We start from the raw sequence: 24127 nt of genomic DNA, 5'->3' as shown, positions 1-24127 counted from the left end.
GGAAAATTGTTAAAGAAATGTCAGGTTCCTAAACTTGAATTATTTACAGTCACACTGGGTATGGCACTGGAAGACACAGCTGAAGGAAGGATGCAGGCAAATTCCAATTTCTGATCCTAAGCCCAGAATGCCTCTAATGCATATTTTAGGATGTTTTTAGCTCTGAACATGTGAAATAAGACAAAATTAGTTTATTAGCCCTTCATATGCAAACCTATTAATATATCCAAAGTAAGCCTGTAGAGAAAGGCAAACCCTGATCTGTGTACAATGTCTGCACTAAAGCCCTATTTGTCTTTTGTATTTGTATTTGAGCAAATCTCCCTGCTGGGTTTCCAATGGGCTGTGCAACATCTAAACCAGTATGCCAGGCATAACTCACGTGCTTGTACCAATATATGATGTTTCAGGGTTTGTCCTTAGTGTGCTGGATGTTGAACTCAAATATGCATTTCCTCCAATCTGATATCTTTTTCCAGATCTTTGTCTCGTTTCAGATGATGCCTTAAGGTCGTGTTATCTTCCCCCTGCGATGGGTCTAGAGTATGAGTCAGGAATGTAAACTGAGGTTTTAATCAGCAGTAGTTTAAGTAAAAGAAAGGAAGAGCAGCTGCTGGAGTTGGAATAGCTTGGGAAGCATGGAGTTACCAACACTTTGCATAGCTTGTGCATGAGTCACTGTGTGACTGCTCATCAGGCTAGGTCATGAAGCATCCCCCAAGAGGGCTGTAAAGGCTTTTGGGGCCTGAAAACTAAAGATAGGAAAATGCTGATGCTTCTGTCAGGCTGGAACCTAAGGGCTAAGCATGGTAACATACTTAGCAAAAACCAACCAAACAGGCAGCCTGACTGCCCTGAGCTTCCATGGATGCCTTTGGAGCACAGACTGCCAGGCTAAACAGGGGCCAGCGGAGGGCTGGGGTTCCTGTGTGTGGCCTTTGATGCTGCCAGCTCATTTCACCTGAAGTTCTTCTTTGGGCCCAGAAGGGGAGGTTGAACCTCTCTTAATAGAGAGCATGTTCTTTCTCAAAAGAACCGCACAAAAACCACAAGTAACCCAAACCCCATGCCCATGCACAATAAAATGCAATATTTTACATAGTTTAATTCTATTTAGGAAAGGAGGGAGAAGAAAAAGCACTAATGTTTAGGAGCAGTGACAGTAGAAAATAAGGTAGGAGGATGAAATGAGGAAATGAATTATTAATTCTCTGGCAATGTCTTTAATCTACTAGAATCTGTACTATTTAAGAGTTTCTACTAAAGCAATTCCATGAAAGGTGGTTGTACTGGATTGTGGTTAAGACACAAGCAAGAGGACCTGGAGTAAGTTCCTTGTTCAGCCAAAAAATTCTTTGGGCACTGCTCAGCATGCTTAAATTCAAGGTTTCCAATCTCCTCTCAGGAATAGAGTAAGTGGGAACATTCTATTTCCCTATTCCAAGACTATGGTGAAGATGATTCAAATTATTTTTGAGACCTCCAGTGACCCATGGTGAAGTTTACTAGCAAATACCAATTTAAGAGAGGTGAAAACAGCAGATTCTGGGTGGTTTGACAGGTCAGCAAAGCTGGACAAAGAAATTAATTGTAGGAGCACTCTGATGCCAACAGGAGCATTACACAGCTTGCCTTCAGTAACCACTGTTGTGGGCAAGTCCAAGTCTCCATGCCTAGATTTAATTTAAAAATGAGTTTGCCGTTTTGAAGAAAGGGCTAAGGCTTAAAAATACATTTGCTGCATCCCAGCCAAGCAGGTTCATTTATAACAAGAAGACCAAAGACAGATTTTTTGCGTTAGAGAGAGGACTTTATTATTTCTCTGCTTTGTTTTCTTTGGAGTCCTGCTGAAAAGTTTTTGATTGCATACAAGTAGGAGATCAGTTGTAATAAGGCGTGTCTCATGTTGCTGCCAGGTCTGAGATATTTCTTTGTGACTTTTGCACACGGCTTTGATTTTAAAGGGGCACTATCATAGATTCATTTTGGATGAATCAGACCTTTAAAATCACTGCATCAATGAAAACAACCCAAAAACTCTGCATTTCCTTTTTAAGGACATCTTACTGAGAGGTACACATATATTTAAAAGTACCCAGCACCGCTTTTTGTTTCTTAAATAGCATGTGAGTTTAATAAAACTAAATGCATGAGTATTTCTAAAAGCTCCCTTCTTGATCTTTTAGACTGCAATTCTTCACTCCTATATTACTCTGTATTCAGGTTTACTCTTTCTATATTAATTTTGCCTACCACTTCTCTTGGGCAGTAAAAGTAGACTTGTCCAGGCTTCCTGGTACTCATTCTTTCACGGCACAAGCAGAGTAACTTGGGTTAAGAAGTTAGAAGAGGACGTTGGATTTTAATTGTCTGTTTTCTATCATATTTGAAAAAGTTATAAAAACAATTGCCTCAACATGCGGTGCTGTAAGTTCCCTTTCCCCATGTTGTTTTTGGACCTGCAGTATTTTGAATATGACATCTTACAAAAAATAATAGTATTTTTAAAACCTCCTACTGGAGTGCATTTGATTTGAGTTACACAAAGCAAATGTGGAGGACTAACAGCCCTCTGAAAATAATCAGTGACGGTAAAGCAGTGTTGTTTGCTTCCCTCCCCGGGGCACATCCTGTTCTGTGTGCATGTGTAGGACTTTCTGGGACTCCTTGGAGAACTATGTGCATCTGCCAGCAGAATTTAGCTCCTAGATATCCAGAAATATGTTTGGACACGGTGCAGTGGCACAACCAGCTGGTTCTAAATTTCTGATAGGAGCCAGACCTTTAGCCAGGAGTGCTGAGATGAAGAGAACTGGTGATGTCCCTTGTGAGGTCCCTACTCCAAGGATTTTGCATCTCCTTCTGGTCAAGAACAGCTGTTCAGCAGTCACAGTACAGGATGGACTCTGTTGGAGCAGTGGGCCTTGTAAATACACATGACAAAATATCCATTACCATAAAGGTAGCTCATCTCCCCTGATTTCAGGAGAGCAATGCCAGATCACGTCTGCTGACAACCCAATAATTATATAAGAATTTCCTACTGGTTTAATGGACAATCTAACCCCTGGGGTTTTTTTTCTGAGAAAAATCTGACTTTCTAAATGTAGCAGATGGGGGGTTTTTTAAGTGCTTCTTTACCATCTTGAGCATCATATAATGAAAACCTGAGCCTTCAGGTCCTCAGGATTTTTTTTTTCCTCCTGTTACCAATTCCCACGTGTGCAGGCATGTCCTGAAGTTATCACATGGCATGTAATTGCTGTAGGGAGGATGATAATTTCAAGTAAGAGCACATGAAGCAGGATCAGATTAATTCCTTAATCAGCAGAGAGCCCAGCCTCTTGTGTGTGTCTGTTACTTCAAATATAAAGGCAAAACTCCACTCCCTTTATTATATATAGATTATGAAAGGAATTGTTTTGAAATTGAAATTTTCTTAAAGTAATCACTGAATCACCCACAAGTAATTTCTCCACCAACTAGCAAAGAATGCCTTAAACCTAGCAGTTCTAGTTAAAATCCTTTCTGGACATAGTTGTAAAATGCAACAGCCATGTGAGAGAGGACAAGAGGAGCAAGGGATGATAAGATCTATGTAAAATCAATTTTGCTGCATTTGCTGATGAAATCTCAAAGGGAAGAGGCTTAAGAACCAGTGAGCCCATGAAAACAAACAATACAAAAATATTAATTTTAACTTCATTGGTGCGTTTATAATGTAAGTAGTGAAAGAGCTTCTTGTGCATACTCATAGAGTCTGGAGATTCTTATTTAGCTGTGTGAAGAAACAAGAGTGAAAAATGACTAAATTCTGAGCAGTGCACTTGTTTATCCACTGTAGAAAACTTTAGATATAAAACAGTCTGAAAAAAATTTGCTGCCAACCAGTGTTTCAAACTCCTCTGTATAGAACAAAGTCAGTCACCTGGAGCTCTGACTAGTGGTAAACCTGGATGAAACTTCACCTCAGACATCCTGGAGAATCCATCTTTGGTTATTCTTGTATTGATATATACAGTGACAACAAGGTGATTAGGATTAAAAACTCAAAAAAGCTACTCTCTGGCCACTTAAGTCTTTATAGAAAATCACTTAAGTCTTTAAAGAAAACCCTTTTTTTTCTGAGATACTTTGTGGTTCATGATGGAGACAGCAACTGCGAGGAGATGGTTACATCAGCTGCTGTATGATCTGTCTTCCATGGCGTTGTGCTCTGATTCAATCCTTTAGTGAGTTATAGGCTTTTGCAGTCCGGCTGTTGATGAAATCCGCCTTCTTAAAGTCAGCCTTTGGAATGGGAGAAACAGAACAATTCATTATCTTCAGGGCTGATTCTGCAAGGGAAGGGTGGGTCCAGCTGCCCAAAAGCTGGATAAGGAGCCATGGTCAGGGTCTAGGCAGAGTCCTGTGCAGTCACAGAGACAGAACAGGCAGTGCTTGTTCAGTCCAAAATACATGAGAGGATAATGGTAATTGCTGAACTCTCTCCACTGACTGTACCAGGAGCCTGTTCGTCTAGCTCAGCTCTACAGACTCCTAACTTTTAGGTGACGAATAACTGAGATTAACCTAGCTGAGATTAACCCTGTCAGAACAAAGAACACAGGGCAATGCCAAAATGACTCAGGATTTTATCAATTTTATTTGATCAAGTGATTTCTGTGGCTTATCAGACTAAAGTCAAGGCATTAGAAACTTCTGAAGTTTTCAGTGTCATACCTGGTGTCTCTAGGGGACCTGATTTGCATAGAAGGAGCAACTAGTTAGCATTTTTTAAAATCTGGTCTGACAAACGTGTCTTGTAGGCTTTCCAAAACTACCAGTAAATTAATAAAATAAAACTCATGCCATCAGGCACATGGCTGTATGGGAAAGTCAGGAATGCAGTTGTAAAAAAACAGAGATAACAAAAGCTAGTTAAGAATTTATATGGCACAATAGCCTTATCTTGAACACAGATTTCTGGTTTGTGGGGCAGTACCTGTTGAGTATGATGCAACACTGTTAAAGTTTATGCTAAGAAACTTTTTTGGAGCAAATTTCAACCAAAAAAATCTACAAAGAGGAACAGCTGAGTAATAAATGCCAACAGCTTGCTTGAGAACTTCAGTTATAGGGAATTTGAAGTGACAAATTCTGAACAGCAAACAAACAAGGATTGAAAACAGTTTGAAATGCAAGGTGAAGGTAGGGAGATGAAAATTAACTCAGCTGTGAGTTGAAGAAGCAGGCACAGAGCTTCGAAAAAGCCAAACTGGTTTGTGACAGACTCATGCTGGTCATTTTTTGTTTGACCTGACTGTGGCAGTAAGTGTTTGCCAACACCTTTCCCAGGTCCTAGGTTTTGTCTGAATATAGCTGACACCTGGGCTACCAGGCCATGCAAACAACAAGGAGAACAAAATTGCTCAGCAGGAAGTTGCCTCGCCCTGCCTTTGTTTTTGCTGGCACCATAGTTCCTCTATAACAGGCTGGTTCAGCAAGTGTGGATGGTCACCTACTCTGCATCACTCCTCATCAGCTGACACTTCTGGCAGGCAGCAGCAACATTTTCATAAGCTTTGCCAGCAGATATAAAACCACAGAGGGAGAGAACATAAACAAAGATGAGCAAAAATTAAGACCATGCATTACTTACGCAGGCTTGTGTGCAAGTAAATAAGAAAACCAAATTCAGGGACCACTTGAATCCTGTCATAGGTTGATTCTTAAATGTATAAGAATGCTAAGGGCCCCAGGGGGCAAATGAAAGGGTTCTAGGTCTGAAAGAACAGATTATTTTTCTTTGTGCTTACCTTTTTGTAAGCACTGTGGAGATCCGTGTGTGACCACAGGGAGTAGAGGAGGACTGAAGCAGCCCTGCTGGCTTTGCTGAACATAATGCTGCCATTTTGCAAAAAGAATGGTAAAACATATTTAAATTCCTGCATCACGGTGCATGTACAGACTTCAGAAAACGTAACCTCATAGCATTTGTTTGAGCCTACATCTTAGAGCAGCTATCATATTGTGCATTTTCAGCTGAGGAAAATACCCTCAGCACAAGCAGCATTTCAAAGAATCTTTACAGCAAGTAAAATCTCTGGTTAATTAGACAGCATTTAAACTATTCAGGGCCTCGTGAGGCCTTCTTTACTGAGATCCATTTCCTCTTTCATTTTGCAAAGAGAGAGCAAGGCAAACGGAATAATTATTCGTATTTATAAAGCATTAATTATCTTTTGAGTAAATATTGATTGCATGTGTTTACATATTAAAGAACGATGACGTTTTCAATCTGTTCTCTAAAATGGCAATATATTATTTTTAACTACATAGTATAATATAGTATTTTTAAGTACAGATTGCTAAGTTCTATAAAATGTACGTTATTTTAAAGTTTATCAGGGCTGTGTTACAATGAACAGGAAAGACATTTTGGGTACAGATGAGGTCTGATGATCAGTCACTACATACATATCAGAATAGAGATAACATTGTGCAGTTATCTTCTGAGGAGTTATTTAAAATGCTGGAACCTGATGAATATAGCTATGGATGGGAGAGCTGTTGCAAGAGACCTTTCTCTATTTCCCAATCAGTGCAATTCTATTCACATTACTTGTTTGGGCTGTCCTGTACCTCGAGATGAAGTGTTTTTTCCTCCCCAGGTGGCAGAGCCTGCAGTTTCTTTTTTGCCTGGGGTAAGAGTGAGACTTGTGGAGTCTCTTACCTGTCATTCATGCTGATGGCAATGACCTTGGGCAGGCCGTGGGCACTGAGGAGCAGCCGGGTGTTGTGTGAGCTGCTCTGAGTCAGGTTGAACAGGGTGTAGCAGATGGACGCCGTGGTTTCACAGGCAACGTCACACCCTGGCACACACTCGGGCAGGATCGACACCAAATCAGGCAGAACTTCTCTGGCTGCAAGTTGGGAGACAAGCAATTCCATCACTAACAGGTGTGGATTTACCTTATTCCTCCCATTCTCCCTGATCAGGGAGCTGAGTGCTCCCCACCACACACTCGTGGCTTCCTACCTGCATTACACCCCCACAGTTCAGGTGAAGCTGCATCCACACTACACTGGATAGCCTGTAACTTGCCTCATGCACAATCCATTAATACCTCGTGTGCTGGACTGAACTCACCAGGCATGTGCCAGCTGCAGGCTGCCACTTCTCTTTTAAGAGATGTTCTACATTAAATTTATCTCCATTTGATATGGAGGTTCATTTTGCTTGATAAATTTAGACCCTTATAATCTAGAAAACAGTGTGCCCTCTCAAATGTTTTCCTTCGGCCGAAAATTTTCTTTTTGGAATATGACCTGAATTCACACATGCTTTCGGTCAATCAAAAAGAACATCTTTCGACAGAGAAAAGGTTCACCTGAAATTTGCCCAGTCCTCTCTATTATGGGTAAAGCAAGGAACTAACTGTGAATGTGCAAGATGAAGCACCTGCCTCCAAAGTTTTGTTCTATTCTGTCTTTCCCACACTCTCATAAATTACATTTTTCCTGACGAAATCCCAACTTCTTATCAGTTTAATTTCTTCTCTCTCAGAGGGATTCACTACCTGTAACTGTTAACACCATATGGATTATCCCTTTGAAATCAGACCACCAACATGTTATAATATTTTCATTAATACGGAATGTTCTCTAAGGATCAAACAAGGCCCAGGAGACTCTTCTGCAGAATTCTGGAGGTTAATCTGCCCCATGAGCCATCTGTATGCCTGGAATTTCCCCTTTCCCCCTTGGTGGGAACACAAAAAAGGACAACAAATTATTTGAATACATTTTATCCTGTCAGTAGGAAAAAGTCTGAAATGCACAATAAATTAAAATGAGAATACTCAGAATAGAAATGGCTTTTATTTAGAAATGAAATAATTTAAAAAGAATGAGCTATTTTTTCTATAGCATCTTATAGCTTCATTTCTCAAAAAAATGTTGCAGGAAAACGGTGTGGGCTGCAAACTTCTAAAGCTTTGTGCCTAATAAAAGAGAGTCTGATCTTTGCTAGAAGAATTAGAGATGCTCTGTGATTTCTTGCAAAGCATTATGCAGCTGTGGCAGCACAGAACTCGGCACTCACATTCCTTTACCCTATTTTAAGCAGAAGAAAAACTCCCTCTCCAAATCTGTGTAGACTTTACTTCGATTGTGTATTTTTGAAAGCAACACCAATGAAAGTATCTGAAGAGGAATACCCAATTAAAAACTTTATTGAGGTGAAACTCTTTATTTTAAGCCCTGTACAGTGACTGCAAGTATCTGGTGAAAAATCTACTAAACTGACTAAAAGCCCAGATGAGGGGTTTTTTACGCATTTATTTTTTTTTTTTAAACCTGAAACTTTAATGTGAAGAGAGCAGAGCAATCTCTCTTTGGTCTTTGCTCACCTATGTCATTTTTCAGGGAGGTGTTTCGAGACAGGTTCCTGAGCAGTGAGACCGCTGTTTTCTTCACTGCGGGGTGGCTGACGTGCAGCATAGCTCGGATGCTTGGGAGGCCATTTGCCTTCTGAACAACAGTCCGGGCCACTGCGAATGGCATCTGTGGAAAGGCAGCTCTGTGTCATTACCACGAACGCAGAGCCTCAGAAAAAGCCACACACAACCAGTTCTCTGCACCAGTTTAAGCATGTTTACAATAGTTTTAAGCTAGAGCTACATATGAGTTGCAACAGGAAGTGATGTATAAGAAGTCTCAAGCCCTCTTTCTCCCATGTGCTCTTTGGCTTGTTCCTCAGACAGATATCATTAGTTTCTTCAACACAAAAGTGATCTGCTGTTGTGTCAGAGCCCTCCTCTCTCCACAGGACTATCTTCCACAAAATTACATTTTTAGTGCTTTTAACATCTCCTCATCCCTCACTGTGTAATGAATTAGCAAACTCCACACATGGAGATATACACAGAGGGAGAAGAAGATCTGACAAGCAAGGAAAAACTGCACTGCTGGTTATGACTTTCTCTTCTCTTCAATGTTCTTCATTTTCCTTCGCCATGTCAGTGAGCCAGTGACTTGTCAGTGGTTATTTGACTCAGCTGCACTGCAGCCCTGAACTCTACTCATTCACATCAAGAACTAAATGAGAAGAAAAGGAAAAAAGCTGACTTACTGGTCCAGTGCCAGCTGTGAGGTTCTGCAGAGCTCCCAGGGATGCTTCCTGGGTGTAGTTTCTGGTACTCTTTGCTATTAAGGAGAGGTATATCCTAATCAGTGTAGAATGCCAGAGTGATTCAACACCTTTAGGATTGCTCTTTTCCTCAGGTAGCGGGGTGTCCTGCTGCTTCTAAACATGTAAACAGATCAAGCCTTTAGAAACCGTGATCTCAATGGCTAAATGCATCACAAGCTGAACTAGCAATTTTGTAAATCTCTATGACCAAGTTATTTGGAGACTGTCAAGTTCTGAGCTCAAATAAATATGTGCAAAATTTCAGTATTTAATGATAGTTGCCAGTCCATCAAGTGGAGTAGTCCTCACCTAATAAAACATTTGCTATGTCATTGTCATCAGCATCAGCTGAATAAGAGAACTGGTGTCAAGGACCATCAGTAATTTTGCGCTTTTGGGGCAAGGAAGTGCCACCCTACCGGATACATCCAATAACAGACTTAATGAGACATCAGCCTTAGTCTCTAAAGGCTACTACAAGTTATTAACCAAATGAGATGTAACTAATCATGTACTTTACCTCTTTCACTTTTCTGCTCCGTGTTCCAAAACAGCCTGGTGTTTTATCATTGTTAGAAATATTTCTTCTTTGCATATATATGCTCTGGGCATAGCTCTCAGGGAGCTCTATCTCTAGCTGGTAAGAAAGATTGTGAAGAATGCATACACAGTTTTCTGTGGCCTAAAATAACAAAAGAATAGAAATTTAAAGCTTTGGCATGTGTTGAAGAGACATGTATAGACATGGGAGGAGATTTCATTTTTGGATCTTCAGTAACTGACTGCAGAGTTTCTAATGCCTTCTAATGGAAGAGCCAGGTTTCATGCCTTTACACTGATAAATGCAACATGCCCTGGGACGTTCCTGAGCACAGACGCCAGCTGGCACAAGGGGCTGCATTCAGAATGGGTGCGTGCCTGCTGGAAACTGTCCTGGAACACTGTAATTTCTGAACTGTGCCTGGGAATTGTTTGGGCGAGTGCTGCTTGACACAGGCCAGAAGTGTGCCAAGAAATGTTTAAGGGTTATGGAGTAAAGATGATCATGTACAAACCTCACCATAGCATCAGCAAGAGGAAAGCTTTTAATCTTCCCCAAGGAGGAAGCATTTTTCTGTGGTAGAATGCTTTTTAAAATAAGACATTCCTTCCTGAAGGAGGCTAAGATGAGGTCTACAATTTCTGAGTGATGAGTCTAGTGACAAATAGCTTTGTTACCAGTTCCTCCTATTTTGAAAGTGAACAAGGAATGGTTTTAAGACAAAATGCAGCAGGGAGCTACTGGCACACGTGTAATGTGCTGGATTCTCCCTGAAGCTAATGGCACTGGATACAGGGGGATGGGGAAGCTCAAGTAACTAATCCTAGAACAGAGCTGTAATTGTGCAGTAATTACCACTACACAGCACGAGTTACAGCAGGCCCAGCAGAAGTGCCTCACAGGCTGCAGCTAACCTAAGTGACAGCTGCTCTTCTCACCCAGCTTCACCCAGCTGAGAGAAAAGCTTCTACTCCAAGAGTCTGTGTTCAGGGTTCACCTGCACTCAGTGACGGGAGGAAGGCTCAGAGAAACAGCAAGGAAAAAAAGTGCAGCTTTTTTTTTCTAAAAAAAAAAAAACCTAGGAAAATTAGTTTTATTCTAAATGATGCAAGCTCCTTAATCACACTGCCACCCAAAGAGATTTAGGTTCTTCATTTCCTAAGGGGTATGTAGCATTAAATATATAGGAGGGTAACCAGATTAATTTTTTAGGCTTCTAGCTAGCTAGCACCCTGAGACAACCAAAAAGGCAACATCTTACTCTTCTATGTTTCAGCATTTCTGAAAGCTGTGATTTTATTCCACATTTAAAAAAAAAATAAGACAGAAGTTTCTACCTTTCTCTCTGTGATTCTGAAATTGTTTTCCCAGTGCTAACTTATACTATTCTTTTAGATTGCAGGATAAAAATACTTCAGAAAGCTTCTTACTGGACTTTCACCTTTGGTGGCAGTTTTAAAGGCCCTGGAAATAAATTTTGCAGTTACATCACAGCTGTTTCTGAACACTGGTTTCTAAACAACAACATAAAAATATTTACTTGGCAATTTCCTCTAGGAAAAAACTTTTAATCGCAAAGAGTACCTTGTCATTGGGCTCATGGTCTGCAATAGCTCCTTGGATATAATACACAAGAGAATCAATCAAGCCCTCACATTCTCTCATCATCTTCCTTCCTTCTGGGCCAGCAGAGCTCATGTTTCTGTGCAGGAAACAATGTGTTGGGAAAAAGAGATTTAGTCAAAGGTATTTTCTTGTACTCCTCTGACAAACTTTTCCAATTAAATCTTACAGATACTGAAGTTCAGGTTGATTGCTTCTTTTCTTCGGAGGTGTAAGACAATCTGAGCCTCTTCTAGATAAAACTTTCACTCCCAGACAAAAAGAAATACTCCAGGGAAACAAACTGCTGTGTTTGGACAGATAAGGTAAGATCTGACTCATATTTTCATCTCAAAGTTGAATTAATCCTTTTTAAGCAGTCAAAAAGCCCCCTTGGACTTCTTTTCACTATTCCATTTTCAGTTATAATTTTAATATTTAGGATGGTGAAAATATCAGAGGAGAGATACCTGTAAAAATTTCCATGCACACAGATGTCCTTTAGAATTAACTCACTTACACTGAGCTGGTTCTTGATCCAAGATGACCCATCAGCAGGCACATGATCTGAGAGTTTTCGCAACATCTCTACATTCGCATGCAAACACCCACTCTTTGCCTGCCTTTCAACTAACATTTTCCTGTGCTTTGTAGTAAACCAAGTACAACTTACAAATGAATTACAAAACTGATTTAAAAACTCTTGAAAAACCAAACACACGCTGCTTGACTCTAAACAAGCTACTGATTTTCACGGAAGAAACAACATTTATGATTTTGGGGTATAATTATTTTTACAACTCAACAAAGTCTGAATTATGGAATACTGGAATTATAAATCCAGACCTTATTTTTTTTTTTACTCCTGCAGCTCTGCTGGACAAAATACTGCACATTCAAGCTTCTTTGTTTGAAATGACATTAAATATAACCCAACCTTAGCATCCATCACACAGAGGGACATATTCCTTTAGATAGTTTCGGGTTGCTTATTTTGCATGCTTACTTTGCCCACTAAAAATTATGTTTACAATTTTATTAATGACAAATCCAGTAAGGCTGAAACTTTTCTGCAGCTTAAGACTGTAAAATGAATGTAGCATTTTATACACTGTCATTTCACTTCTACTACTTCTAATACTTCTACTACTACTACTACTACTACTACTACTACTACTTCTACAACTTTACTTCTACTATTTTTTTTCCTCTGGGAAGTACATATTCAGGTTAAATATTAAGCACTGTAATAACAATTTTACTTTAGGTCATGATGATAATGATGTCTCTATTTATGAGTTCATTTATTCTCTCATGGAATTATATATCACAGAATGAATATTCAGATCCCACAACATGGCTTACTATAGAAATCCCTTTGGAATTTAATTTTACCTATATACATCACGTTCAAGGCATGTGATCCTTTCCTATGTTTATGCTGACAGAAGTGTACATGTTACAGCCCTCCTGGTGCATAGCAAAAATAGTTTCTGGGGTGCACAGACTAAAAATACTGTCAAAGATAAGTGTGGAATTTCCCTCTCCAAAGGCACTTCAGCTGATGCAGTGTTTTATTTTGTACATTTTCTAAAATCCCCTCAACTTTTTACAACTGATCCTGCTGAATGCTTGTGCAAAGAAAGGCCATACCCTGGCCTTGCTGTCAGCATGAACAGAATCGAGTAAAGAACTTTTATAGCTCAGGAGGCAGAGAAGAGCCCGAATTCGGGGCACTGTCCTGTTTTGCAAGGGAAATTAATTACTGGGCTCCGTTTCATTAAGAAGTTGATGCTCATCCAGAGAGAGATATTAGTGTGTGTCCTTGTGCATGCCTGTACACACATGGTTACTCCTTTCTCCACCTTGCCCTGTTTCTTTAGCATGGCAATGTGCACTGGGAAGGCAAGAACTCCTGCTCTCCCACTGCTGTAACCACCTCACTCAAAACAGGGTCAGAGAAGAGTATTTCAGGCAAAACATAAACTGACCGCTTAAATTTCTTTACTGATTGAAGCTATTTGTTTACTGATTGAAGCTTAGGAAATTATAGGAGATAAAAATACTATTAGATAGGTTAAAAAAAAATATTTCTGAGAAGCGTCACACAAATGTAAATTGAAATATATTTTTAAAAAAAACTAGAGACATTTTGCTTAGATAATTTCAAAACTGACTTCATCTTGGTTTCCTAAGGTTTGAGGCTCCTGACAACTGAAATGCCATCCTCTGAGCTCGGGAGTTGGACTTTATTGTAGTGGAGTTCCATGAGGCCCTAAAATACTCAGTGTTTGCAACATGAGAAGAACGCAGCCCTGGGGAGATTGCTGCTTGTGGGGATGCTCTCCTCTAAATGACCCAGAACTTAAAATTTGGCAGTTCCTACCGATTGAAAATCCCTGACTTCTGGCATAATTAGATGTGGTAATCCTGGTGAGATGCTCAAACTGTGCCATTTGCTGATGTGGATGCCGTACCTGTCTACATGCCTCATTTATCTCATCTTGCATTTGCTGCTTCTGTCCCCTCCTGCACACATGCATGGTGCAACTATATCTGTAATCAAAATAGCTCCTTTCCTACAGTCCTGTGGCATGTGGTGAGGATCAGTTAATTTCCTGTTGGGAAATACTGTTTTGATCCAGAATTGTGAGGTAAGTACAAAGAAATTCGACACAGCTTTGAAAGAAACAGAATGATGATAATAAATGTTCAATTGGCTGATAAATGGCACCAAACAAAAGGGATACTCCCTCTAAGCCAACACTGAGTCATGTAGTGACTGTTGGAAAAGGTTCGTGAACTGCTGTGAATGGTCCACATAACTGATAAGAAGAAGGATTTTGCTCCTGGGACTCATTCTGCTAAAACTGGTAATGTGAATTTAATTCAACTACCAGAAAACATTTTGGGAAATTCTCTTCCCTTCATGCCTTGCACACTGCAAAAATTCACAAAGGAGGGAAAGGTATTTGGGATCTACTCAGTAACTAGACGTGCCAGGCTTCAAGCTGCATGTTGGAAGTAACAGAATTCCTTTCAGGAATTGAGGGAGCAGATAAACTGAAGAGGAGGCAAGAGGAGATAAGAAGGATGGAAATAAACTTAAAGGAATGGCAATGCTATGCAAGAGGCCTTGGTTCAAAGACTTATTATCATCAGTCATCTGTTTTACATTCTCTCTTAGAAGCTGCCATTAGGAGTCAAAGCTTTTCAGCACACAGGGAGAGCTTTGGCTTCACTTTTTTCCAGAGTAAATGTAAGCAGATGTTTATGCAGTCTCCTGGGCTGAAGTGCAAGGATACAGTTTTCTCCAAATGCAGCTTTCCACCGTCTTTGTGGGTCACTGTGTAATTCACAAGAAGCTCAGACAGAAGCTGAGACAGACAAACTATGAAAAATAATAACGAAAAAGGAAGGATGATTTTTACTTTACTGAGTGAGAAGAGAGGGGGTTAGCTGACTATCCTAGAAATAGTTGTCTAGAAAGTTTTGAAAAACTAGTATACATAGGGGCACAGGATGCTTCAGTTACAAGGTAGTTAAAAAGGAAGGCTCTGTAGTGAATTACAGCAGCTTCAGCACTTAAATGTTTTGCAGGGGAATATGTGGTAACTGTGTATAAATTTGGGAAAGTCCAGCATTGCAGAAATTCTGGGAAAAGGTATTTAAAGATAAAAATGGAACCAGTTCATTATCAGCTTTCAAGGTGTGATACAAACAGCCTTCCACTAAAGCTTCCTTTCAGAGGAAAAGTCGTGCCAGAGGTTCACTTATGTATATAAATAATATTCAAAATCATGCATTCTATATGCTGCTGGGATCTTATCCCTTCAGACTCAGAGGAGCATGGGGAAATTATCTTGAAGATTTTTATCCTTTGTATTGGAACTGGAAGCAGAACTTTTATGTGTAGGACTTTCAGGCCAAGAAAAAGTCACTTTACCTTTAAAATCCTACAGGACTTGTCTACAAATGTCCGTAACACTCATCTAAATAGTTTAATACACCAATTTTACTTTTTCAGCTATTGTCAGGCAACCAGTGAAGTCTGTTGATTTGGTTTACTCTGTCGGTCCAGGCAGAGTTGTTTTTATCATAATTCACAACTAAACAACACTATTACTTATTTTAACTGACAATGCAGAATTCCGTGGCACACACAGCTTCTTTTTATTACATTAAGTTTGTGATTTCTGTAAAGCTTTGCTTCTCATGGGGTTTTAAGACAAAATGCAGACTTAGAGAATGGGATTAACAAATCCTTCTAACATCAGCCTTCCTTATCAGTGACTGCATATACCAGCAACAAGATTCAGGACCCCACAACACTTCTAGCAATAACTGCAGACTGGTCTGGTCATGCAGTCATTCCAGTGCTTGGAAGTACCAGCAATATTATCTGCTAGATGTGGATTCACTTCTCCTGCTGCTGTTTTCTCAAAGAGGATGAAGGAAGCTTTAATTTATAATTTGGTAATGGTGTGGTGAAGTGCATATGCCCCCACCAGATGTTAATGTTGGGTTTGGGCTGTGGTTGTATGGAAATTTTTGAAAAGAAGTTCTGGCATTCTCCTGTAACTAAGTACAGTACTATGCATAATGTATTGGATTTCAAAGTACTATTTTTACCCTCTAATAGAAGCTGCAGGCTATAGACTTTATCAACATGCCCAAGAAACATGTTAGCATTACAAAAGGGAAGCCTAATTACAGGTTTATATTCTGGCAAATAAGTAGACTCTTTAAACATATTCATAAGTAACATCATTCCCTCAATGCACACTTTTGTTGCTCCGTGGTGTGTTCTTTTTATTGATGCAAAGATTTTTTGTCATTAATACATGAGGAAGGAATACTTCCAGTGGCCTAATCTGGGAGGGCAGTCAATCTCCAGAGAAGAGACGCAAACTGATTAATCTTAAAAATCTCAACTGTTTAGCCTGTACAAATAGGTAAGCCTCACTAAAAATTATTCTGTGCTAGGAAGTATGTGGCAATCCTGCAAATCATTTCTACCTGGGAATTTTCAAGCCCTTTTCCTATTTCTAATTTTTAGTGTTGAAGCTGTTAAAAATGAGAAGGACTAGAATATGGACACCATATTTTTAAAACAGGTAATGTATCCTTAAGCACCTACATAAGGGCAGTTTTAGAGGCTTTTCATAAAGGCTGGAGAGCTCACAGCAACTCTGGAGCAGCCCCAAGCACTGCCTTTGTGTTCAGAGTAAGGTTAACTGAGGAATCTAGTTCCATTTAAAAGAACTCAGATACTGTTATACCTTATTTGTCACATTAAAAGTTTTGTCAATCTGCTGAAACAAGCTCAGGAAGAACAACACCAAGCTAAACCCAAGAATGGTCTGCGCCCCCATCGGCTGCCTCATGGAGAAGAGACAATTCCAGAGTCCAAATACCAAAAGAGGAGCAACCAGACTTGTTTCTGCACAAATGCAGCTTGGGCTAATTAATATGAAAAAAGACAGCCTCCTTAATTTCTTAGACAACAGCAATAAGCATTAGCTAAACAGGTTTTATTATGGGTGGTTAATGTTTCTCTGTATTTGTTTTTGAGTCATCACAGTAAATAAAAGTTAATTATTACTTAGAGATGAAGTTAATTAGTAGCTAGTGGGCTGACAGGAGTTCCTGCAGAAAAAGGTGTATTATTGTTGAGTATTTTGTATAGCTTACAATTCATTTGTCTTCTGAAACCACATAAGTCAGATACAGAGCTGTCTGCACAGGAAAAATTAATGCCATACACATACAACTACTCTGCCACAGGACATGTCAGCATTGCAGGTATGTGTGAGGCAAAATGGGCAACTTTCCAGCCTCCAAATTCCAAACTCAATTCCTTGTACTCTACTAGAAGGAGTTGAAACCTCAGGTTATGCATTTGCAGTTGTAGATTACTCCTCAGTCAGTCCAAACTATGTCCTTTTGTGCATTTTTAAATGTGTAAACTTACTTAATGTGCAAAGACTTTGAACTATCAAAGGGCCCCCATTTTATAGACTGTTAAAGGTGTTTTTATTGAAGATGTGATTCTTATAATTCAGCCATTTAGGGGTGTGTTCACTGAGGCCTTTGGTGTTTGTCTATAGTAACTGCTACTGTGTCCATGAGTCAATTAGCAGCTTGCAGTACTAAATATATAACTATAAATCTATTCCTCCACCCCATGGCTGCAACTTCTTGAACATGTGCAAAGGACTGGACAGGGCTTACTCTGGTTTAAAAAATGGTTTTTCCCTAATTTAAGTTGAATCACTTTCTAATTAGTTTGGGCACAGATTACGGTATGTTCAAATAAGCATCTTTGGTAGCAGCTGGAAACAGAACATTTTTATGTGTTTCTAGGTACCATTTCCCCTTTCTAAGTCATCTATTGATGACTTAGAGAAGTGATGTGGCTTGAGATGAACTCTGTGTATTTATCCAGAAATAATTGTGTAGACCTGTTTTGTCATCAGTATTGCTTTGGGTAGTTGTAGACAAAGTGCTCACCTCAGGCATCCTGTGGCATTGTAGAAGATATCAGGGTCGGGTAGAACACTTGATTTTGGGTAATCTCTGTCTGGCCAGCCTGAATAGGGGATGAGGACAGCTTCAGTCAGGGTCTGCAGGGCTTCTCTAACCAACAGGTGCTTCAGCTGGTCATTGGAGGATAGATTCCACAACAAACCTGTAATACCCACAAGAAAATCAGAGAGGCAGAAAGACTCCTCTGCACTTTGAAAGACTTCATCTCATAGCCCTTGATGTTAATGAGTGAAGAGCCTGCCTGGCACTGATAATCTGAAGAGAAGCAGAAGGGATTGGTAAGTGTTCTCCAGTCCTGATCCAGGGACATGGAAACAGGGCAGAAAAGGGGGCACAGTTATCCATGTCAATAAAGTAAAATCTCTACATAGTCAATCTAATGCCCAGCCAAGAAGTGAAATTTTCCATGGCTCTGTACTGTCTATCTGCTACAATCACCTTCTCCATTGCCAAAGCAGCACAAGCTAGGGCAAAACAAACTCACAGAAGGGATAGATGGGAGGTGCAGAGAGTTAGCAAGAAACCTGCTGGAAGACAGGAGATGCCCACTACCAAGTTCCTCTAACACCTGATTGCAAAATTTCTCATAAGAGGGAAAGCTGTTAACACTGGTTGACTGCTACTGTCCAGACATTAATCACTAAACAAATCATAAAGTAATGCTACAAACCTCGTCTATTCACAATTTCCAAAACAATTTTCAAATAAAATATTGTAGAACTTAGCAGATTTAATTATGTTCTACTCCAACACACAACAATTCCTTTTAAAGTACTCTTCTCTTGCAAAATGACACGTATTTCTGCTTTTCACTACAAAGACATTAATTGTTCTTCCAGCTTGCTGCTCTAAGTTTCACAAACCTCCTCCTCTACACAATGGCAGAGTATTAGTGAATGCTCCTTTCATCAACTCACAACAACAAAATGTTTCCTTTGTATCTCCTTACACTTTGAATTTAATTTCAGGTATTGTGAGCAACAGTAAAATCAAAACAAAAGCCAGCCAGAAGCAGCCCATTCCTTCCTCTGGGATCAACTCTTCAGCCTCTGAATCAGGGGATAAAAGGAAGAATGTACTTTTCTGAAGTATAAGTAAGGCTTACAGGAAATCAGACAAGCAGTCCAAAGGGCACTGGTAAGTGAAGCAGGTTAAGACAGAAGGGCACAAATGCAGGAAATGGCACAAGGACAGAATATACTGTTAAAAAGAGCAAATATATTGGAATTACAGGCAGATAGTTAGAATTGTCAGAAGAGAATTTGAGATATTGCTCTCATTGTAAATTTTCCAACAAAAACCCTATGTTTACCCCCAGGCACTGTCTCTGGGCTCAGAAGGATTCTCTCAGTGGTATTCTGGGCGTGGATGAATTTGTGCACATTAGAAAATGTCTTCAGGAGTGGATTGTTTCCTTGCACCTGTGCTGTGTTCTCAGGAGCAGTTTTCCCTTAGATGGTTATTTGGAAAAATGGGTGGGGTCTGCCTTTGAATTTACACTTCTTTTAATGACAGTTCTGCTTGTGCTGTAATCTTCCCCGCAGGAAAAATTGTCTTTCATTTCTTATATTTATGCCGCATGATAGCAAGATCAGGAGGTTAGCTACTCCCTAGAGGCTCATCTGGTTTACCTTCAAAAGCAAAAATCTTTTGGTTCTTTCATGCCACAGCCATTTTATTTCTGTTCCTTGGTATGCTCTCCAAACACTATAAAACTCCAACTCTGCCTGAGGTCATGCACTGTCTCCAAATGACATCCTGTCCTACAATTTAGGAGAAACCTCACTCCTTTTCTAAGAGATTTCTAAGTAGCTTGTATGCCAAAGAAAGGACAAAGTCTCTGTATATTTTATCTGTATCAATGCTTTTGTGAAACTAGCAAATTCAGTGAAATTCAGTGATTTTGGGCAGGTCTGATTCCCCCTGTGAAGAGATCCTATGAGTACAGAAATTGCAGAGAAACTGGGCAGCTCTTTTTTTGCACAGGGGAATTAGGCAGACTGGTCCACAGCTTTCAAGCTGCTTTGTTGGGGGCAGTGGTTTGGTGTTTCTTGTGTGTTCACAGACTGTGAGGCAGTCATAGCATGCTCTGTAATCAGCATTTATCTCCACACACTTTGGCTGCTCTCTTTTCACAGCACAATACAAGGCACAGTGCACGACTGGGCTCAGTCTGTATCCTAAGCCTGGGTCTTGAAGAAAATACATACCATCAAAGTATTCTTTGAGAACATAAGATAAAATATGGATTAATGTTAGGCAAGTGCTTGTCTGTACTAACACTGATGGTCCTAATAAACCAGTGACCTTTAAAGATAAGCTTTTAAGGCTGAGGTTTATTTATCTTATACGCAGAAGTACTATACTTCAGACAGGTAATGAACTATAGAATCAGAAAACTTCTGACTCAGAGTTTTAACTTCCTTCTCTCCTAACACTTCCTTATCTTCGTATACTTTTGTCAGGTGGAGTGGTTTGGTACCATGCTTCCCACACAGCAGAAGAAAACAAAAAACTTCCCTCTGCTGAGCTTAGACATCTTTATTAATTAATATTGCATGCTTTAATCCTTGGCCAGGAGTATTTCACTTCAGTTCAATGAGGTATTATCAGGTACTAAGATGATTTTATTTATCTCTTATGGGGAAAACATTTAGCTGAATATGATGCCATACAGTTGCAAGTCCCTAATTTACAGTCAAAGTAATTTGTATGATGTGGAAAGACAAATGGGCTTCTGGTGCTTACTGGTGTAAGACCAAATCTTTCACATTAACCTTTTCCTGGAAGTGCACACTTCAGAGATTGCTTGCGTGGATATGATATTCCACTAGTCCTGTATGAAGTCGAAGGAAATGCAAGAGGTGAAATTCATTCATCCAGACTGCCCTTTGCTCTTGTAGACTCCTTGCAACTTGCTAGGGAGCTGGAAGAATTGTTCAAACGATGGCAAAAAGTATGTCCCAGTGGCATTTTCACTAAGGTACCCAATGCATTTTCTCCTGGCTGCACATTTGGTCTTGAACAAAGCAAGAAATACTTCTCTCTCGGTGTATTTTTAAAGCTATCCTTTGCAACTGGTAGGCATGAATGCACATAATAGTATTTTGCTTTACACAAACTACATCATCCTGCTTGGCATAGATATTTTTTTGGTGTCTTTTTTGTTTTGTGAATAAATATTCATGTTCAATGACAACAGTAATTGCTGAAAGAAGATGTCCCTTTATCTATTTCCACATGGGTGATGGGGAAGACAGTAATATTCACAATATACATGTGAGTTATCAGGCACAGTCAACATTTTTGTCAGAAATTATGAAACTGCTAGCATGGAAAGAGCATTGGCTTTCTGGACACTCTACCACCATTTTCACTGCTTCCTTCACTGGTGTGTAACAGCACTGAGAGTTAAGGCACTATACTGTAAATTACTTTGTGACTCAATTCTGCAACCGATGAGTGTGAAAAACTCTAAAACATTTTAATGTTGCAGAGCTGCAGAACTGAGCTAAAAAAGAGCCAACAATACAAAGCTTTGTTCTCCAGCTTAGGGAGCAGAGTATTTCAAATACTTTAAAGAATGCAGAATTACAGAAGGTCTCGACATGTCTTTGCTTCAGGACAGGGCTGCTTGACAACTTTAGTATCTTTTCATGCACTTGTGTCTTCATAGATTTTGTTCCTAGTGTCTTTAAAGATCACTTGAAATAAATCCCCATTAATTTTTTCATGTTTTCCATTTATAAAATATAAGCCTGCTCTTCCTTTGCACGCCAATTAGAAAGAATGTGGGGTCACAAGCAGAGGAATTCCAAGAGACACACTATGGACACACAGGACTGCAGGGATGGAGTAAGAATCTGGGGCAGTGGAGTTTGTGGGGAATAGAATCACTTTCTGTCATGTGACAGTTCTGGGTGACAGTATTCAACAAGGAACTTCCAGTACACACTCTCAGCACAGAGTCAAAAAATGAAGGCTGAGCTTCTGTGTATGTAGCAGGCATTAATTATGGTCCCAGGCAGGTCCCTAGGGAGCCTGACTTTATTTTCTGCTATATCAAGGACTTAAGGCTTCTTGCAACCAGACTCACTTAATTTCTGAAGAAGCTTTAAGAGGGGAAGTTGCAGTACCTAATCTCTTGTTATTGACTGAAAGACTGGTCTTGAGTAAGGACCTTGGCATTTTACCCTACTGGAATTGCTTGGAGTTGGGGACAATATTTTTGTATTTAGTCACTAAACACGGGCTTAAGTAAACAATCACGTACCTGTCCCTGAAAGCTTTTGCATTACTTAAAGCACTTCATGATTGACTGCAGAGAAAACACTACCTGTGATTTGCTTCTTAGTCTCTATCTCCCTGGTGTGCCGCAGCAGGCGGAGCAGGACTGGGATCCCTTTCTGCTCTGACACTTCCAGTTTGTTGTCATTGTCCTCAAACACCAAGTTTCTCAGAGCACCACACGCTGCCCGCTGAATGTCTTCATTCTGAACCTCAAGGAGCTGTAAAAGTCTAGGGATACCACCAAGTGAGAAAACCTGTGAGGAAAACAAAACACAGCAGAGAACAGTCAGATACTGTAAATTACAAACTCCACGCTCCCCCTGCCCCAGCAAACGTTTAAATAGTTATAGGAATTCCTTTCATTTGCTGCTATTTGAGAGACTTGAAGCACAGATCATTAATCATTTGGACATGACTATTAACTTCTGGGCCTTGGTATGACTAATACTTAAAATCCACAACTAGGGGAGGCAACATGTTTTCATAATTAATATCAGAGAACAGTACTAAATCTCTTCCAGCTTTGCCACAGATTTGTACTCTCTGACAAGACATTTAATCACTCTGCTTTTTTAGCTTCCATGTTGGTGAAATAAATATTTGAGAATTAATTCTGGAACATTTATAAATAGGTTGGCTTTTTTTTTCCCTCAGCAACTAGCCTGATGAAAAGACAGTGTTCTTCCCAATGCAGTGTATTAAAACCCAATACATTATAATTAATCCTTCTTAACTGTGCCACACAGGGGAACAGTAAAAGTGAGCATCATAATGTAGAGCATTAACCATTGTTAGCCAGCTATCTTCCAAACTTCTCCTATTTAGCAAAGACTACTTTTCATTGTTTAAATCTTCAGAAAACGAAGTTTTGGTGCCAAATGAATGAAGGATTTAAAGATGTCATTTTACAGTAGCTGTATGGAAACAAATAGTTTGTTGTGGTGAAAGAGGAATCTCATATCACAAACCGGAATATGACACAGGCAAGCCTGAACTGACTTAGGAATTAATTTACTATGGAAAGTACCTTACATTAATGTACAATTGCCAATGGTGTCTCCAGCATCTCAAAATGCCATATGGTTTTGTGGACAAACTCACCCTTGTGTAGAACCAACAGCACATGAAAGACTCAGAAACCTGATACAAGTGTCTTAAACAGTCCCGAGTTTAACGATAAAAAGAATTCAATACAACTGGCAGGTGTTGGCAACACGAAGAAATGGAATGTTAACAAGGCCTTTTGTCCTTCATGGAGTAAACTACACAGCCTGGCAGCCCCTCCTCTAACCCACCTGTACAAAAGGCACGGTTTCTTTATCCTGCTCTGCTCACCCGATTCCCCCTGCAAACACTCAGCAACCACCTGAATGCTAGCAGAATGGAATACAGGAATATGTATCATGAGGGCAGTGGTGCATAGAGCATACTGAAGGCACATCAACCTGTTTTATTGCACTAGATCAGCCCTTTTTACACCAATATTGTAGTTCTTTGGTTTTTAAAAAATATTTATGCAGACTTTCTGTCAGTAATTTTAAGGCATTTATAGCTCTTGTAAAAGGAGTGCTATTTCAACATAATTGCTGAGAATTTACAACAGCTATTGACTGGTCCTTCTAAATTTTCATTAGTAGACAAAATTCACCAAAATACTGAGAAGTTCACAGAAACAGAAAAATCATTAGACCCACAAACTCTCAAATATCAGGGAACAATAGACAAAGAATGTAGGCTGAAAGGCTAAAAAGAGGACACAAGACCATGCCGACATGAACAAGTCTGACAGGCACCAAACAAAAAACCTCATTATAGGATATGTGGGATAGATAGGAAAAGAGAAGGTAGCTTCAGGCTAACTGCTCCAATCTGAACACTACTCAGCCACTTGTTTTTCTGGGAAGCTGTCTGAAAGAGGTCTGGATAATAACCCAAACATTCAATTCTGAAGCCCTGTCTTCAGTGTGAAG

At 39.8% G+C, this 24127-nt stretch overlaps 1 protein-coding gene across 1 annotated transcript in view; it reads right to left on the bottom strand.

The window, feature by feature from the left end:
- Positions 1-1788: 1788 nt before the first annotated feature.
- PKP2 (plakophilin 2) overlaps positions 1789-24127 on the bottom strand; it is a 38398-nt gene continuing 16059 nt past the window's right edge. Inside the window, exons 5-13 of the mRNA XM_014881599.2 lie at positions 22204-22411; positions 17832-18009; positions 11301-11418; positions 9696-9857; positions 9116-9289; positions 8394-8547; positions 6716-6905; positions 5799-5886; positions 1789-4290 (exon numbers count right to left, since the gene is read on the bottom strand). Of these exons, the coding sequence (XP_014737085.2) occupies positions 4222-4290; positions 5799-5886; positions 6716-6905; positions 8394-8547; positions 9116-9289; positions 9696-9857; positions 11301-11418; positions 17832-18009; positions 22204-22411 (1341 nt within the window). The 3' untranslated portion in view covers positions 1789-4221. The remainder of the gene's footprint in view (positions 4291-5798; positions 5887-6715; positions 6906-8393; positions 8548-9115; positions 9290-9695; positions 9858-11300; positions 11419-17831; positions 18010-22203; positions 22412-24127) is intronic.

Source organism: Sturnus vulgaris, chromosome 5 (assembly GCF_052056855.1).
Source record: "Sturnus vulgaris isolate bStuVul1 chromosome 5, bStuVul1.hap1, whole genome shotgun sequence".
Taxonomy (NCBI): domain Eukaryota; kingdom Metazoa; phylum Chordata; class Aves; order Passeriformes; family Sturnidae; genus Sturnus; species Sturnus vulgaris.
The sequence above is the reverse complement of the archived record's forward strand: the minus strand, read 5'-3'. Positions and strand labels throughout refer to the sequence as shown.